The sequence below is a fragment of the Rosa rugosa genome, chromosome 2 (genome assembly GCF_958449725.1).
Source record: "Rosa rugosa chromosome 2, drRosRugo1.1, whole genome shotgun sequence".
Taxonomy (NCBI): domain Eukaryota; kingdom Viridiplantae; phylum Streptophyta; class Magnoliopsida; order Rosales; family Rosaceae; genus Rosa; species Rosa rugosa.
Window position 1 is genome coordinate 961166 of NC_084821.1, and position 18189 is coordinate 979354.

General features: G+C 39.9%; 1 protein-coding gene across 1 annotated transcript; it reads right to left on the bottom strand.

Moving 5' to 3' along the window:
- Window positions 1–14291: 14291 nt before the first annotated feature.
- LOC133731945 (uncharacterized) lies at window positions 14292–16406 on the bottom strand. The gene is made up of 2 exons (XM_062159394.1): window positions 16259–16406; window positions 14292–15991 (listed from the first exon to the last, which is right to left on the bottom strand). The coding sequence occupies exon 2, from the start codon at window positions 15988–15990 to the stop codon at window positions 15133–15135; it is 858 nt and encodes a 285-aa protein (XP_062015378.1). The 5' UTR covers window position 15991; window positions 16259–16406; the 3' UTR covers window positions 14292–15132.
- Window positions 16407–18189: the final 1783 nt, after the last annotated feature.

The window sequence follows — 18189 nt, forward strand, 5'->3', positions numbered from 1 at the left end:
GTGAATGTGTTTCTACAGGTTTTGGGTAGTCCATTTTAGGGGCGACACTGCCGAATTTTCGATAGAGTTATTCTTAAGGTGAGTCCTACAGGGCCACCTCGGATTCATGGTGAAATTTGGAGCAGGTCTTGTTAGTGACATAGAATAAAGCAGTAGTAATGTTAGGTGTCACGTTCAGTGCCTCATAAGCCATGTTGCATCAGAGTGAAAATGCAGATATATATATAGATGTTCTAATGATATTAAACCGTTGCAACATGGTTCAAGTTATAAATAATGAGAACAGCTTCATGTCATCAATGATTACACTATAAAACGGACAAGCGGTCTAGGCCAATTGCAGCATCGATCTAATGCAATTATTAAATCAACAATTTAGTTTAAGCTTATGTTTTGATGTGTGACAAACAAGTGAAGGAATCTATACCAGATAAAGTTACGTGAGAGATACACCACTGAGTTTTCAATTGCAATCAATTCAATAAAAATCTCACTAAAACTATAACAAATATATAACGTATAATCTGACCTGTACCAGATCAAGGACTAGCCTTTTCAATTACAAACTATGACAATCTACAATATGAAAAGAATCGGACTTCCAATCTGACATGTGGTTGAAGCTTAGATTGATTCATTGTTGCACAAAGAACTCGAACAAAGAGAAAAAAAAAAAAAATTGAGAATGGAACAGGTCAAAGTTACCTGAGAGCGGGTGGAATTCGGTAGAAAGCGCCAGGGGTACTTAGGGTAAGTTGACATCTTTTTTTTTTTGTCCTTTTTCTCAAAAATAAAAAAATAAAAAGGAGTCCCTTTGAATATTGGGAAAGGGGTTGTTATTGTTGTAGAGAAACTGAATTTGAGAGGAATTTGCTGTGTCATCTCATTGATAATAGGGGCCTCTTTATATAGAGGATTACAATGCATAGAATCTCAATCATACAAGGAAATGAATTCTACATTGATTAGGATTCTAGATCCTTCTAATTAAATCCTATTACCACTAGGTCAAGTAACCTAGAGTTTGGGCTAAACACAAATTAGGTTTTCCTTCAACACTCCCCCTTGTGTTGCCCAAACGTGGTGCTTCTCTCGTTGCCTCGTTAAAAACCTTGCCGAGTAACAAAAACCCAGTGGGACAAAAATAACCTCGGTCGAAGGGGAAAAAGAGCACAACACACCCTTCACGTTTCGAGGTGAACATGTAGACATCTCCCCCTGATGTCTGCGCCTCCCCCTGATGACTACGATCATGGGAGTTCAGATAATTTACGCAAGCCAATTCTTGCCACATGTTTCTCGAACGTGGATATGGGCAATGACTTAGTAAACAAGTCTGCCTTACTGTCCTCAGATCGAACCTAGTTCACTTTGATCTCGAGGAGTGTCTGTTGTTGCTGATTATGCTTGGTGTTGTCGCTTTTGATGTAGCCTTGCCTCATTTGTTCAAAACAAGTAGCATTATCCTAAATGCTCGTAGGCTCATCTGTGGTAGACTTCAAACCACAATTGTTCGAACATGTGTAATCTGCATTGTTCGAAGATATAGCGACTAGGGTCTATTATGTAGACCTCCAAGATGTCACGGTCTTTTCCCATGGTGAACACTTAACCGGATTGGGAATGACCATTGTGTGGGTTAGACAGATACCCAACATCAGCAAAACCTTCCAAAACAATAACTTCGTTTTGGGATGGGGAGAGGGGACGCAGGCCAGTGTTGGCGGCGTTCCTGGTGTGTGATGGGTCCGAATCCATCATCTCTCTGTAGGGATAGAACAAGCTCATATCAATCGTACATCTCAAGTACTGAAAGATATCTTTTACACCAATCCAATGGCGTCGCGTTGGCGCAGAGCTATATCTAGCTAACAAGTTCATGGTAAATGAGATGTCCGGTCTTGTGCATTGAGATAAGTACAATAATGCGCCTATTGTACTAAGTAAGGCACTTTTGCCTCTAGCACATCTTCGTCATCATCCTTTCGACGAAGAGGATCCTTTTCAGAATCAAGACTACGGACGATCATGGGGGTGCTTGAAGGCTTGACCTTGTCAAAATACCTAAGCATCTATTGACACGATGCTCAAGTTCCAAACCGAGACATAATCGTGTTCTCCCAAAATCCTTCATCTCAAACTTGGATTTCAAGTGTTCAGCGGTTTCCCTTAACTCTTTAAGGGCTTCTAATGAAGATCATGTCCAACATGAACCGCGATAGAATCTGAAACTTGTCATATAAACGCGTGGGCATATCCCTTCCCAATCAAGTAGTCATTTTAGTGAGCGTTTCAACCTCTTTGTAAACGCGCTCCGTGGTCTAGAGCCACTTGACTTGGGTAAATGAAGTTCACCATGAACCTTCATGTATATTCCGTATCTAGATCCCTATAGAGATACGTAGTGACCACATTTGTAAGCTGCATGTTCAGTTATTCGGAAACTACCAAACTGACAGGGTAGTGGAGTGCAATGACATCCATTACGAGAGAATATGTCTCATCGTAGTTGATTCCAGGGCGTTTTGTGAGAAGCCTTGCTCCATAAGGCGAGATTATCATCTCTTTTTCTCACTACGCTTTCTAACGAAGACCCATTAGTCAATAGGTTTTATGTTAGGAGGTGTTGGCATCACTAGCTCAGAAAACCTTCCTCTTCGTTAGAGAATCCATCTCAACCTGGATCGCATCTTTCCATTTAGGCCAAATCTCTCTACGTTGGCATTCATTCATCAACAGAGCGTGGTTCGATATCATCGGACTCAACAAACTCATGCGCAACGAAATGCGTGACTACATCATCAATTATGATGGAGTTTTTATCCCACGTCTCATGTACACTAGTGTAATTTTCATAGAGCTCTATATTCTCAGGAATAGGGTTCTAACGTTGAGGCGTCCCCCAACGATAACCATAACTCGGAAGATTCTCATGAGACGGATTTTGAGTGTCGATGATCAAAGGATTGGAATGTGCCAAAGTATCCTTCGAACTCACGGGCCTCCCACGCATCCTAGCTGGGGCCATGGCCTATAACGCCAGAGTATCACTCTCTTTGGCATTGGCGCCATGCCTACCTCTGTGTAGGGTGGCGCTACGTCCTCTCGTAGGGACTTCCATCCTTGCGGGCATGTTTGCAGCATATTTGTGTGATCTCGTCACTTTAGTAGGGATCGAGATGAGACATAGTGGGGACAGGCCACGACAATTCCTGTCGTTCCTGCTGAACATCTGTGTTCTTATCTCCCCCTAACGACGGGAAGACTGTCTCATCAAAGTGACATCCGCAAATCTAGCGGTAAGGAGATCGCCATGCAAGGGCATTAAGTGGCGGACGATTGTTGGAGTCTCAAATCCAACGGAGTTGCCCATTCGTCTGTAAGGACCCATTATAGAGCGTTGTGGCGGCGCAATTGGCACATAAATGGCACACTCAAATATGCGTAAGTACGATATTTGTACCCAGTCACTAGCTGTAACGCAGAGGTAGATTGAGTGGCAGTGGGTCGTAGACGAATTAGCATAGCTGCATGCGATATTGCATCACCCCAAGCGGATATAAGGAGGTTGGTGCGCATTACTAATGTCCGGACTACCATCGTAGTCGTTTCCGCGAGACCATTTGGGTGTGCTCATGGGAATATGATGTCCAACATCAGTCCCAAATGCAATAACTATCGAAAGTCTTCGATGTAAACTCACTAGCATAGTCAAATCCAATTGACTGAATAGGATGATTCGGGGAGTGAGCCCGTTGTCATATGATGTGTGCTAGGAGTCTTTCATAAGCAGCATTACAAGTGGACAATGGCACAACACGTGACTAGCGTGTTTGCCTATCAACCAACATCATGAGATATTTAAACGTCCGCAAGTTAGTGGAATCAGTCCACAGAATCCCTACGGATTCTATGTAAGAACATAATGAGTATTTTCATATCCTTTGCATAGGACGGTCTCAGTCTTAATTTTCCTAAGGAAGTGGCTTTGTAAAATGAGCGAGAGGCCTTAGAAGCAACCAAGGAGAGTTTTGGTTGGGCCTGAGCGTTTGAAACGCATATTGAAGCAAAGTTTGTGACTACATCATCCATCATGGTGTCATGACCATGGGAAGTGGCATCCATGGCGTTATAACCATGGGGATTGACATCCATGGCGTCATGGCCATGGGTAGCGCCAAATATGGCGTTGTCACAAGGGACTTGGGCGGCCGTATGGCGCTCCAAGACAGCTGCAGCGCCAGATGCTGCAATTGTTGTGGTCTTGCTAAGTCCAGGAATCAATTTTTGATTCTTGCTTCATTTCGCTCGAGGGTGTCCATGTGAAGTCTTTAGTAGACTGATCACCATATCATGACCAGGGTGACTTATCATGTCGAGACAAAGCCAATATGTGTCTAAATCCAAGAGATCTTCTCTCATAACTTTATTGGATTTAATAGCTCGAATAGTGACATAGAGTCCACTAGAGAGACACATAAACTTCTCTAAGATGCGCCTTCGTTCGCAATCATTAGAGGCATTGCAAAGGAACTCATTTCTGTTCTCTACATGCGTTGTCGCATGGAATCCGTTGGCTATTCATAGGTGCGAGTTGCCCTAGGAGCGTAGAGAGTTTCTGTGACATTAATCAAGGTGCCATTTGGCAAAGAGAACTTGGGCTATTCCATGTCCTTCAATTAATACTGATGGCCCAGCCATCGTAGTCACAAAGTAACATGCTCATGAATCAAAATGGAGTCATAATGAAAAGAACTCAAAATTTTATTCATAAGCCAACGGAGTACATCATTGTCTCTTAACCATTAGGAGAATCTAATCCAAATGCTTAGCTAATGCAAAACAATGGTAGTCGTCTAACTTTTTTCGGTAATTCCAACGCAAATGTGCCCAGGTGAGTAGGGAGATGTCGGTGGAGCAAAGCTCGCTTAATTACCACTTATCTCAAAACCTTCCTAGACATCACATTTACATTGAGTACGCCTACTTTGAAGAAAGACTAAACCATAGGCATCTACTAAAAAATAATATGGCAATTGCCTACATCTCTTGGAAAATAAAGACTTAAACAGAATTGGCGATCTATTGATCCCAGCCAGATTCGTAGTCTTCAACCCTTCACTCTAGATCATCTTCTTGATCTTCTTGTTCTACATAGTGAGCTTCTCTTGCTTCACAATATGTTTTGTAGGCGGTGACAGTTTCTTCACGAGCTCTACAAATGTGTGCCCAATGATCAGACACTCCACATTGAGAACATACATCTCTTTGCTCAAACTCCATTGATTGAGGCGCTTTGAAAGCGTCATTAAGATGGCTCTTAGTGTTGGTGGAGCCACCAACATGGCCAGAGGCGTTACCTCCCTCTCTCTTTCCACGTTGACCTCTTCGGTTCCGTGTTCGCCTATTTTGGCGATTACCTTCCCAAGTAGAGCGATTATATGGACCAGAAAGTCCAGAAGTATCCCTAATGTTAGGGTTTTGCTCTTGGCGCCTTCTTTTAGGGGCACGACTATAATTGGATTCCGGAATATGCTCTATTTCCACTGATCTCGAATTATAGTTCTTCACAAGGATGTTGTCATACTTTTCAGTAACATTCATAGCTCCAATGAGCTCATGAAACCTTGTGATCCGTCCTGCAGTAACATCAATTCGATAGTTCTTAGCAACCATCAATGCAGAAACGGGGAAGGTAGAGAGAGTCTTCTCAATCAACATCGCATTTGTGATCTCTTTACCACAGAATTCCATTAAGGATTTAATGCGAAGTGCTTCTGAGTTGTAGTCAAGAACTGACTTGAAATCATAGAAGCGGAGGCTATGCCATCTCACTTCTAGGTCAGGAAGCAAGGAAGGAGTCACGGACGTTGCCAAATCTTTCTTCGAGTGAGGCCCACAGCCTTCTGGGGTCTTCTTCATTCATACACTCGTACTGGAGCGAATCATCCATATGACGAGTCATTAGGATGATGGCTTTCGCCTTATTTGCCTATAAGGCTGCTCTATTTGCTTCCAAAGCTTGAGCTTGAGCTTGCTCAACAGTTAGCACGTCCTGGCTAGGCTCGAGAATCGTATCCAGGATTCCATCGGCCTTGAGATGTTGGCGGACATCACGAACCCACCTGTAATATTCAGAGCCAGTTGTTCCCAATGGAGCAAAGTCCAATTTGTTCAGGTTACTCATCCTGAAAGAGAACAAGAAATTAGGGTTAGTTTCGGAGCGTGAAAGGCTACCACGAAAATATATAAAATTTCTGAGCGTAGTCGCTTCCAAGAAATTAGGAATTTCCAAGCGTAGTCGCTTCCAAGAAAATCCGATTCCAAGAGGGGTTTTGGATTAGATCGAAACAATGATGTATGTGGTCGATCGTTTTTCTTCTCAACAAACTCTAAGTTTGGAGGACTCTACAAGCTCCAAGCTTGGAGTGAGCACGAACCCCCACAGTTCGGCTATTGGTCTCCCCTATGAAGAAGAAAGGGGGGTAGAAGAAGGGATGTTGGAAGTCCCCGAGAAAAGAAGAAGAAATTGAAAAAAAAAACTTCAAAAACGGGAACTTTTAGAAAAAAATACCTTAAAAGATGGTCGGAAAAGTACTGTAGCTGCCGGAGTTACTGTAGCTGACAGGAAAAGTTGCCGGAAGTCGGCCGGAAAAGTCGCCGGCGGTGGTTGACCGGAGGGTTGACCGGCGTTGACTGTGGTTGATCGGCCTGCTGACGTGGCACAGGTGGCTGACGTGGCTGCTGACTGGATGCCTGCGTGGCTTGCTGACGTGGCAGGTTTCTTGGCGGCTTGGCTTGGTGGCTTGGCAGCTTGGGTTGGGGCCTGCTGCACGTGGGCTCAACCTATGGGCTTGGGCCTGCAGCAGGTGGGCTGCACAGGTCCCTTTTTTTTTTTTTTTTTTTTTCCTTTCTGCCGGTTCAGGTTAGGAGGATTCCGGTGGCCGGTTCGGTGGAATTTTGGCCGGTTCTGGTGATGAAATTTCCGGTTCCGGATTTCTGGGGTGGAGACGCTGCAGGTGGTCGAGTATGGCTGTAGGAGGTGGTGAGGAAAGCTTTGAACCGGGCAGAGGGAATTTTGCTACTTCTGGTGGCCGGTTCGGTGGTTTTCCGGCCGGTTCTGGGGGTGGGGCCGCCGGTTCTGGACTCCTGGAGTTGAGATCTTCAAGGTGGGCGGCGGTGGTTTCTGGGATTTGAATGCTACGAATTTAGGATTTCAGGGTTAGGGCTCGTGCTGATAACGTGTTGTAGAGAAACTGAATTTGAGAGGAATTTGCTGTGTCATCTCATTGATAATAGGGGCCTCTTTATATAGAGGATTACAATGCATAGAATCTCAATCATACAAGGAAAGGAATTCTACATTGATTAGGATTCTAGATCCTTCTAATTAAATCCTATTACCACTAGGTCAAGTAACCTAGAGTTTGGGCTAAACACAAATTAGATTTTCCTTCAACAGTTATCTAATTCAATTCTTCTCCTCCTCCTCCTTCTTCTCCTCCTCCTCCTCCTTCGAAACCCTAAATTATTGATCACAACACCAACGCACCCAATCTGAAAATTGGGATAGCTCAGTACCTTTTGGTATCTATCGCGAAGGAAACAGTTGCTCAAATTTGTAAGTATATCTAGCTCCCACCAGACTCCAATTTATGTTTTGCTGAGAATCTCTATTTGCTTCACTGCGTTTATCAGATAATATAAGTCTATGTTAAGAGTAATCTAATATTCTGTATTAACCCCAGACTGATTGCTCTCTAGCTATCATTTCAATCGCTGTTGTTTGGTTCCAATTCTAGCCATTGATCTCTGATTTGATTTCCGTTATTAAACTCAGTTAACTTAAAACGAAACATGGTGTAGATATACACGGATATATATATATATATATATATAGGCTTTCTCAGGTAATGATATCGTTACCTAAGCTTATGTAACAGATTTCCAGTTTTTGGCAACTTTTCGATCACATACTTAACCGTTCAGTTTTTAGGTCCTAATGTATAGATCATCTCTGCAGAATTTCAGTTGATGATCGTTAAGGCATTAAAACTACAATTTACACGAACGAACTGAATCTGTCGAACCGGAACTGTTCGTGTACATTGTTGTAAATTGCAGCTTTGAATGCCTTAACAATCATCAATTTGGCTGAAATTTTACAGAGATGATTTATACATTAGGACTTAAAAATTGAACGGTTAAGATGTGAATATGTGATCGAAAAGTAGCAAAAAACTGGAAATCCGTACCTAAGCTTAGGTAAGTACGTCCTTAGCCAAGAAGGACTTTTAGGATATATAAACAGAGCAGAGGTGGCTAATACAAGATCAGTGGTTAGGGGTATCCTCCTACTGTTAAAACTCACTTAACTTTAAAACATTTACCTTTACCCCGATAACTCCTACAAGTTACTCATACTCTCCGTTTCCATTAATATCAATTGTTCAAGGCGGGCATGAGGCATTTCTATTTCTTTTCCAGCACCGCGTTACAGTGGGACCCAATTGAACCTTACGTCAAAGGAACTAATGCTCTGTTCAAATATGTGTTCTTCATGCTAACTCGGCCCTTTCGTCCTTGGATTGACCCACGCAGTGCCAACATGATTCCCATCCATTTAATGCTCTTCAAGCATTCCGCAAGCCGTCTCTCCATTCATTCTCCAATCAACCGTGATGAACCAAACCTCGTGACTGAAAGACGGTTCATGGTCCCTATCTCAGATGTCATACCTGAAAGGGCTGTGTATACGGAGATCATTGCCGGGTATCTTTCCACCATGTGTGTCCCAGGGAATCTCCACCCAAATATTATTCAAAAGATATATAACGTGATTGAAGTGGCCGACCCCGGGTTGCTTATTGATGTGACAATAAAGGACGTGACTGTTAATGTATTGGGCAAGTCGACAGTTCCTCCAACTAAATCAGTGTTTCACAAAGTGAGACCTGATAGTTTGGAATCTACTATTAGACAGGAGCCATGTGTTGCTTGTGATGAGAGCCTTGATCACTTTTATGATGCAGAAGAAGGGATTACTCGCTTGCCCTGCTTCACTGCTTGCACCTTTTTCATGAAGGTTGCCTTGTCCAGTATTTGGAGCTGATGGATGATCCAGTGTGTCCCATCTGCAGTTACCCACTTGTGGAGTTTGGTGGGCCATCAAAACCCTCGGCAGAACTGGATTGGCCTATATTGCTCATGATGGCGGCAGGCGGTATAATAACTGTTACGCTTCTTTGCAGACTATTGAAGCGGTCCTAAGAACAAAAATAAATGGACTTTTGATTAATGTTTCTCATTCCTGCAGAATTGCCTTCTTTCCTAAGGGGAAGTCTTGCCCCTTGTTTTGGACAAAAGAAATTATTATAAATATTACCGATTACAATGGTCAATCTAGCCAATGGGTTTCCACTGGTTGCCATCTTTTTTATATTTTCCTATTTAGTTGTCAGCTTGGCCGGTGATGGCATCTTAACCAAAGGGTCCTTACTTTTGCTGCCTAGAGGTACTTTCTTTATAAAGTTAATGGTATAACTCTATAATATGCAAGTGAAAACAATGATGCTCTAATGTTAATTCCTCGCCTTTTTTTTCTTCTCTAGTTTGGAGTCCTGCTTTTTCATTGTTACTTAAGATTGGTATTCCAAACTAGAGAAAAAAAATGATGCATGGACATGGAAGAAAAGCCAGACTATTTTACTCTGGATTTCAAACCAGATAGCTTTCCCTCAAAATTCTACCACTTATCAGATATGCATGTGCAAAATGTTGTTTCTTTGGATGTCTGAAGGCAAATGATGCCTGATGTACCAATGGATGGTCGTTTTTTCTATATAAGGGAATAAAGGAGGTAACAGAAAACCAGCCAACATAAATTAGTCAACATTTTCAAACTGGATCATGTGTTGGGAATGAAATACGTTAACATGCTGGTCTCTCCTCCATCAATGTACCTTCTGCATGTTTTTGTTTCTCTGGTATCACAATTAGAAGTGCCAATTACAATTCTTTATATGTTTCAAAAATAATTAAATTTCTTAGAAATGAAAGCACTTTTGTCTTTCAGTTTAGGTGGATTAGAACTTTGTCTAAATGATTTGGTGTGCAGAAAAATGCAGATAATGCTAGTGCAAGATAAATTTTCCCTCCTAAGATGCTTTGCATTAGGCTGCTTGCAAACATATGATGAGGTTGCCCTTCTGTGTCCAACTCTTCATGTCTTATGCATACCATTTTTTCATGTAATCTCACAACAAAATGGCTTGTGTTATTAGTGATTTGAAAATGCATTATAATTTATCATATCAGCCTTGCGAAGATTATTCAATTTCATTTTTACATTTCTTCTTTGTCAATTTTCATGCGACTTTATTCAAAGGAAAGCTCTTTTGAAATATTCATTTTGATTTTTGAAATTTGATCAAGCAGATCATTTAATTTCTTGTCTGTGTTCACTGTGTTGACTTTTGTTAAAAGACTTGTACCTAGTTGTTTTGTAGGTTGGGTTTATTAGTTGGGCCATTGAAGTTCACGATTTGAATTTTTGAACTTTTTTTTTCAGATTTGAGATTTTGAGCAGCTCATTTGATTTCTTGCCTGTATCGCCTATTGTTTAGGGACTTGTATATTATTTTGTAGGTTGGTTTATTAGTTGTTCCATTGTGTTTACGATTTGTTTGCTTTTAGAACCAGTAGCTGTCCTTAATAGAATATGCTTTGTTCTTGTGAGGAGGTAATGTTTAAGCTTATGTAGAGTTTTCTTGTTTAAGGACATTCTTCATTATTATTATTAATATATATAATTTTTTTTTTTTGGGATCTAGGAAGTACTTTCAGTTCCTATGCTGGAGACTCAGAAATCATTGAAGCTTTGTATGAATCTGACGGAGGAAGTTGGTAAGGTATAATCAGGTCTGAGAAACTACACGTGAATTTGTTGTACTTTAGGTCATGTGATTTGGTATTTGTTAACTGAAACATGAAGGGGTTACTTTTCTTTTGGGTGTCTTTTTGGAGTAATTTGGAACTGGGATGTGTTGAATTTTGATCCTCTGTTAATGGCTATTGTATGAATCTAGATATGACTAGATTTGATAAGGTAGTTTTTGGTTGTCTTGAAGAGCATCCCATTCCCTTCCCCCCCTCCCCCCCCCCAAAAAAAAAAAAAAAAAAAAAATATTTCTTAATGGCTTCAAATATTTCCACTTCCTAAGTAATGCTAGAATATTGTTAGAAGAATGCTTAGTAAGCCAGCAAGGATAGAGGTCTTACTGGCTGTTTTGCCAGCTGTTAAGAGGGTTAGAGAACAAGTAGTATTAGTTCTCTTCTCTGACCTGTATTAATGAAGTCGTTTTTTCTGAAAAGATAATGAAATTCTCTGTGGAAGTCTTGGAGCTTTCTTCTACAATATGTGCTTTAATTCAAGCTTTCATATTCTGATCACCGTTGTTATGATGGTATCAGAGCTCTAGAGCTGACGCTGTTCCATCATGCTTCCCCTTTGATCATCGTAGACCTCTGAATTGTGATTCGTAGTTGTGTATAGCGAGTAGTTTAGACAGTTTGTGTATTGAAGCTTGTAGATCTGGATAAGTATATCAAACAGTCACAAGCTTGAAGATTGGTTTTCATTTGGAATAATTGCTGTATTGGATTGTATAGTTTTACTTTCTTGGAAGATCTGTTCTCTGGTGTGAGTACGGAATTACGGGATTGTCAAGTGGTTCTTCATTGGAGTAATAGTTATGTTGCAGTAATAGTTGTCAAGAGATATCTACATGCTCTTGAAGATTGAACATGTATGTCTAAGAAAACAATAGAAAGAAGGATATTGTCAACTGGGTTTCAATTGAGGAGTCATTTTTGAACTGCTTTGATTTCCCTGTCTGGTTATTTCTTGAAGAAAGAAGTACTAAATTTGTTGGAAGATTACCTTCATTTCTTGAAGGACTGTCTGATATCAGCTAGTTGTTCATACCATCGAGTCTTGTATTCTTACTAAGCTACAAGTGCAGAGTTGTCAGCGGCGGTTGAAATTGTTCTTGTATGTGTAGTATTGGCTACTACTCAAGCTCAGCTGAAAGGTTTACTCAACTTGATTACTATCAAACTTGATGAAGTGGAGTTTTCAAGTTCGGTCAATGAGTCAATTCCTTTGGTAAGTGGAGTTTTCTGAGTTGGATTAGGAGTTTGGTAAGAAGTGAGTAGAGGTGGTTTGAAATTTGTTGAAGATTCAGGAATTAGTTTCAGGTTGGGACAGGATGAGGAGAGGAAAATGAGTGAGCATATTTTTCATTGAAAATAGTAGGGGTCCAAGAATGAGTTGTATGAATTCCTTCTATCTTTAGCTGTATTGAAGTTGTTTGTAATGTAAGGTTTATTATAAAAAAATCTCAGAGCTTTCAACATTTTGTGTATTTGTACATGCTTAATGCTTTGATCGTCTTATCACCATTGTTATTGATAACTCATAATTTCATACATTTTTATACCCTTAAATATCGGATTCTAGGCTTAGAACTTGTCATCTTTGAGTCATTTACTTTGTGTTTGTGTTTTGTAGGTTAAATTGGAGAAAAGAAGGATTTGGAGCTTAAAGTCAAATGCGGGATTGAAAGGATGCTTGCTATCCTAAGCGTCCAGAATTGTCTCTGCTGTGCGTCAACTTCATGGATTAAACTGTACCTTCTCAGAAGGAATTAGCAGGCGAGCCTTATACCATTGGAAAGATACGGATGTTAGCTTGCTGAGGAATTTTACGGAAGTGGATTCGCATTCTTGTGGAGGAAGTTATGATGGTTTAAGTGAACCTAGTTCGGGAAGGCAGATTCTGACGGATTTTCGGAATCTGACTTGTGAGGCCCAAGTCCGTTGTTCTTAGCACTTGAATGGAACAAGGCTGAACGTGTTTGACATATTTGGAGTAATTTCTTGCATTGACTTTAATAACCCTGCGTTGCTTTGGAGAGAAGAAATCTATTCCAAGTTGGACTAGAAGACCTAAGAAGCCCAATTCAAGTAGGAATTGGGGGAGACATACAAGGCAGAAAACCTAGCACGCCTAGAGACGCAAGACACAGCATATTCTGCAGAGAATAAGGAGAAGAGAAGCTCTCACCATCGCTGACTGATCCATTGTCTGTTTCAGGATTTCTTTGATTCTAGTCATGCTTTTCATAGTTATGGATTGCTAAACTTCTAAGCTAGGGCTGAGATGAAGCCCCTAGTATGACTATTCTATTTGTTTAGTTGATTTGTGATTGAATTTCTGATTTCTATGTTAAACTCTTAATCACCGTTTCAATAGAACTTTTATTCAAAATCTTTGCTCGGGATCAATAAGACCTAGGTTTTGTTTTTGAGTTATTTGGTTGGAGAACATGATGCTTGATCAATGAGTGGATGTTTTCTAGGGTGCCAAAAGATAATTCAATCTTGTGATTAAAGAGTTGTGAATTGAGAATACAAGTGCTTGATCATAGTCGATATTCTTGTTTGCATGATTTCCTAGTTCTTTTGTGCTTAATGGAGTTGAACATGTTTACTTGAACCTGATCATTAAGTGGAGTAAATTATAGTTTGGCTACTTGAGTTCTATACAGGATCAATAAGTTGGAATTCATAGGTTAGAAGAACTTTGGCATATGTCTGGGATCAATAAGGCTTATGTACGGAAATCTTTAGCATGAAATCTAGGGAATTCAATTGTTATCAACTAGAGAATAGGATAGGAGTATTAGGTGGTGGATTCAATGCTTTAGCATCTTCATAATCTGTTCTTAAACTCTAAAGAATCTCATTGCTCATTCTTGTCTTTAATTTCAGTTTTTCTTTCTTTAATTTTCTGTTTACAACTCAATCATCATAAAAATCAGTTTGTTTCACTTAAGTATAGCACATTTGTCATAACAAAATTGTCTCAATCAGTCCTTGAGGGAATGACCTCGTGCTTGCACCTCTATTCTACAATTGATTCGTGCACTTGCGAGTACTAAATTAAAATTGACAACAGTTATGATGATAATTTATGCTCTAATATAATTCGTATTTGAGAATCATTGCTGACAAAGATAATTCGGGTAAGGTTCATCTCCTAAATTAATGTTCAATTTTTTGAGTTTGTCTATCATTAGCAACGACTTTTTCTTCAGCAAATATCCTCCCTTGAATTCAAATTTTTTTATTGTGACAATCGTTGCCGACAACCTCTCTGTCGGCTCTGGCAACTGCAATGATATCTTAATATTGTTTTTTTTATTGACCACACAATAAGAACAATATACTCGATAAAAGATTATGCCTCTTTTAGTCTGATGTATGGGAACTGGGAGTAACTCAATTGAATGACATCAGCCTTATTGTTGCCAAAGAAACCCCCCGTGGTAGTATTTCACAAAGAATCTCTAAGACTTACATGCTACAGACCATTGCATAAATACCATAGCAAAGCACAAAAAGGCCTAGACCAATATAACAAGATTTGCATGAACAACCTTGTAATTCTACAGTCGAAACCAACATCACCGGTCCCATGCTGAATATCATTCAGGAGATGACTGTCTTGGGTTCACAGGCACAACATCAGGTCCCATACCAGATCTCTTTCAAGAAATGACCGACCTCTCATTTTCAAAGCAACATGAACTTCAGTTATCAGGCTTGAAGCACTTGACAGTGTACGTACAATCCAACTCTCCAAACCAGTTCCCCGTGCTATATATACTTGACCATAAATCTGAGAGTATCACTCACTCACTCACTCTCCCTCTCTCCATTTCAGCTGTAGAAATGTAGTGAAGATCAGGAATTCCAGACACGAACATGAATAATGGATGCATCAGAATCAAAAGTTAAAACACATGGTTTTAATAAATAAAGTACAGATGACCATATTAACCAGTTACACCTGTAGTTTCTACTATTGTATGAAAGGATAAAGAGTTGTGATAAATAATATATGACTATCTTCATCTACTTCTGTAAATTCAAATGCTGGTTTGTTTAAAAGAGAAAAGAAACAATTGAAACGCTGAAGGAAAATAATTTAACAGCCAAATACAAGGTCAATGGTAAGATATATAAACAGTAGAGGCGGCTATGCAAGATGTGCAAGCATCTTCATTCTCAAGTTCGCTTCAATAATCTGCACAGAAGCGTAGCAGTTATTATACCGCCAGCAGACATCATGAGCAGTGTAGGCCAACGCAGTAGGCCTGAGGGTTTTGATGATGAATTAGCCTCTTGCACAATAGGCATAAGAAAAGGCATAAACTGTCGACACAAGGGGCAGTCCAGACACCTCTCCAGCCAAGGGACAATGCAATCTCCATGATAAAGGTGCAAGCAGGGCAAGCGAATAATCATCTGCTCATCATTATCAATCCCTTCAAAGTGATCAAGGTCCTCCGTACAAATAGCGCAAGTTGTATGTCTATTAGCTTCCTCCAAACTATCAACTCTCACTCTCTCCAAACCCTCAATATATGATGTAATTGCATTGTTCGCTACTTGCAGAGTCAACTGCAGTATCCTCACAATAATGGGAAATCCAGGGACGGCATGATAAATTGCCCAAAATATTTCTTGAATAATAGCTTCCTGCTCATCTTCTGGGACGCGCATGCTGGAAAGATACCCGGCCACAATCTTTCTATAACCACCCAATTTCGATAATTCCTTGAAATCAGAGACGGGGACAATAAATCGTCTTTCAGTTACCCATTTTGGTTCATCAAAACTAAGGCCTCTACAAAACTCATCCCAGCGGACAGTTACTGTTTGCTGGTAGAGTTTTACTCTGATCGGAACCATGTCCACGCCGGACGGGTCAATCCAACGACGACAGCTATGAATTAGCTTGAGGAGCCTATAATGTATCGGTGCAGTTCTTGCTCTGATCCAAAGTCTCTTACCTTCTTGAGCAACCCCAGAAAATTGTACTGCATTGCAATAATATAATGGTTGCAGGGTGGACATGTCCATGCTACATTGCATAATCGAGAATGGAGAGTGTCAGTAACTTGTAGCAAAGTGTTTACCCGAGAGTTTAACAGTAGAAATCAAACACAAGCTTATTTATATGGATTAATCGGAAGAAAAGGTTAATTCTTTGAGAAGATGCTAGCATATACATATGTTCCCGCAAAGACTAATGAGGTTTATATATGACTAGCAACGCAAAATAGAAATCGATCACCGAAAGGAACAACGCAAGTAATGATTCGACGTAATTTGAGGGTGAGAGACATACTTACTTGTCCAATTGCTGTTATCTTCGTCCACAGAAGAGAGGAGATGTCGAATTTCTCTGTTGGAGTTTGGGGAAAATTTAGGGTTTCGAAGAAGGGGAAGGAGGCGAGGAGGAGGAGAAGAAGAACTGAAGAAGAAGAAGAATGGGTTTTTGCTTTTACGAATAATGTTAATATAAAAGTTTTTATTTTCCGAAAGGTCCAAATACGTTAATTTTAGGAAAATTAACCTCTCTTACCCTATTAAATTTATGGATTTTCTCATTATACGTAAAATAATGACATAATTATTAAAATACACTCTAAATTTGACAATAGTTGTCAATTTACACCTCCAACTTACAATTGCGAAAATTAATCATTTTGATAAAAACTGCCGATTTACACCCGTTCCATCTATTTATTTATTTATTTTGTACAATTTCGTCTACTTATTTACTCCTTCACTTCATAATCCTTTATTTTTTTTTTGGCAAAATTATGCTTATATTATATCATTACAATATGAAAAAATTAAGTGGAGAAATAAAAATCAACACTGCGGTTTTGAACGCAAGAGATAAGACTATCTTACCAAGCCTTTAGAATTTGAGGGCTTACCTTATGCTAAGAAGGGGAAAGCAAAGATAACCAAGCTAACTTTTTATTTCTCCACTTAATTTTTCTTATTGAAATAATATAATGCAAAAAAAAAAAAAAATCATGAAGTGAATGAGTAAATCAGTAAATGGAATTGTACAAAATAAATGGATGGAAGGGCATGATTCTCCCTCTAAAGAATTTTTTTTTTCATTTATTTTTATTATGTAAAGAAATAAATATAAAATGACCATATTACTCCTCATATTTGGATAGAAAATAATTAAATATTGAATCTGACAGAGGGGTATAAATCGGCAATTCTCACCAAATTAAGGGGGTTAATTTTCGCAATTACAAGTTGTGGTGTAAATTGATAATTACTACCAAATTTAGGGTGTATTTTGACAATTATGCCTAAAATAATTGATTTTGTATCCTAATACCTAATTAAGCTCTTTTTTTCTAAAGCAGATTTCTCTCAAGCCGCTCTAAAGAAACAAATCCTAGAACCAGTTCTTGTCCGGTGGCTCCCGCCTGTGGCAGGATACTGGCCTTGCCGCAGTGCGTGGTCCTGCCAGGTGGGGAGTTTCGTTGCTATTGCTTGGAAGGGTTATTTGGGTTTTGTTGATCGAGACTTTTGCGAGGTGGTTTTGGAAGTGCAGTTTGGTGTGATGTCCCCATGGCACAATGGGGTTTTGGGCAACGTCGGCACTCCGTCAATGGTGTAGGTCTCGTTGGTGAGTAGGTTGCAAGGATGCTGGATCTTGGTAGTGTGGGTCGAGGAGCCACAGGTCGTGGCGGCGCGGGGAGCGACGTTGTCATGGCGGCCTGGTTGGATGGAGGGGTTGTACACTCATCCTTGGCATGATGGAGATGGCGACTGGGCTTGGGCTAGGCCTTTCTGGCTGGGTTTGGGTTGGCTTTCTTTGGGCTGTTCCTTTAGGACTCCTATTTGTTTAGTTTTTTACTTTCTTACTATTTCCTATTGTTTTTAGGTACCTAGACACTCTATTGTGCAACTATGAGTTTTATCTTTGGGCTTTCTTATTTACTATGTTATTTCATAGTGGGTAGGGTTGCTTAAACAAGTAAATACGGGAACCGTCAAATAATTGGACTTAATCTATGTATCGCTATGGTACTACCACAAACTTTTTAATTTTTATCTACCTCATGTCGGTAGAGAAAGGATATGTAATGACCCTTTATGGCTTGAGTTAATGATATATCGATATGATATTTATTCAAAAAAAAAAAATAGTTTTTTGTTTTCTTTTGGGACTATTGTGCCCTCTTCCCTTTGTCACACAAAGATAAATTGGAAGAGAGAGTGAGGTCACCGGAGTGTTTC

Coding starts and splice junctions, on each gene's coding strand:
- LOC133731945 (XM_062159394.1), bottom strand. CDS start 15,990: ATGGACATGTCCACCCTGCAACCATTATATTATTGCAATGCAGTACAA.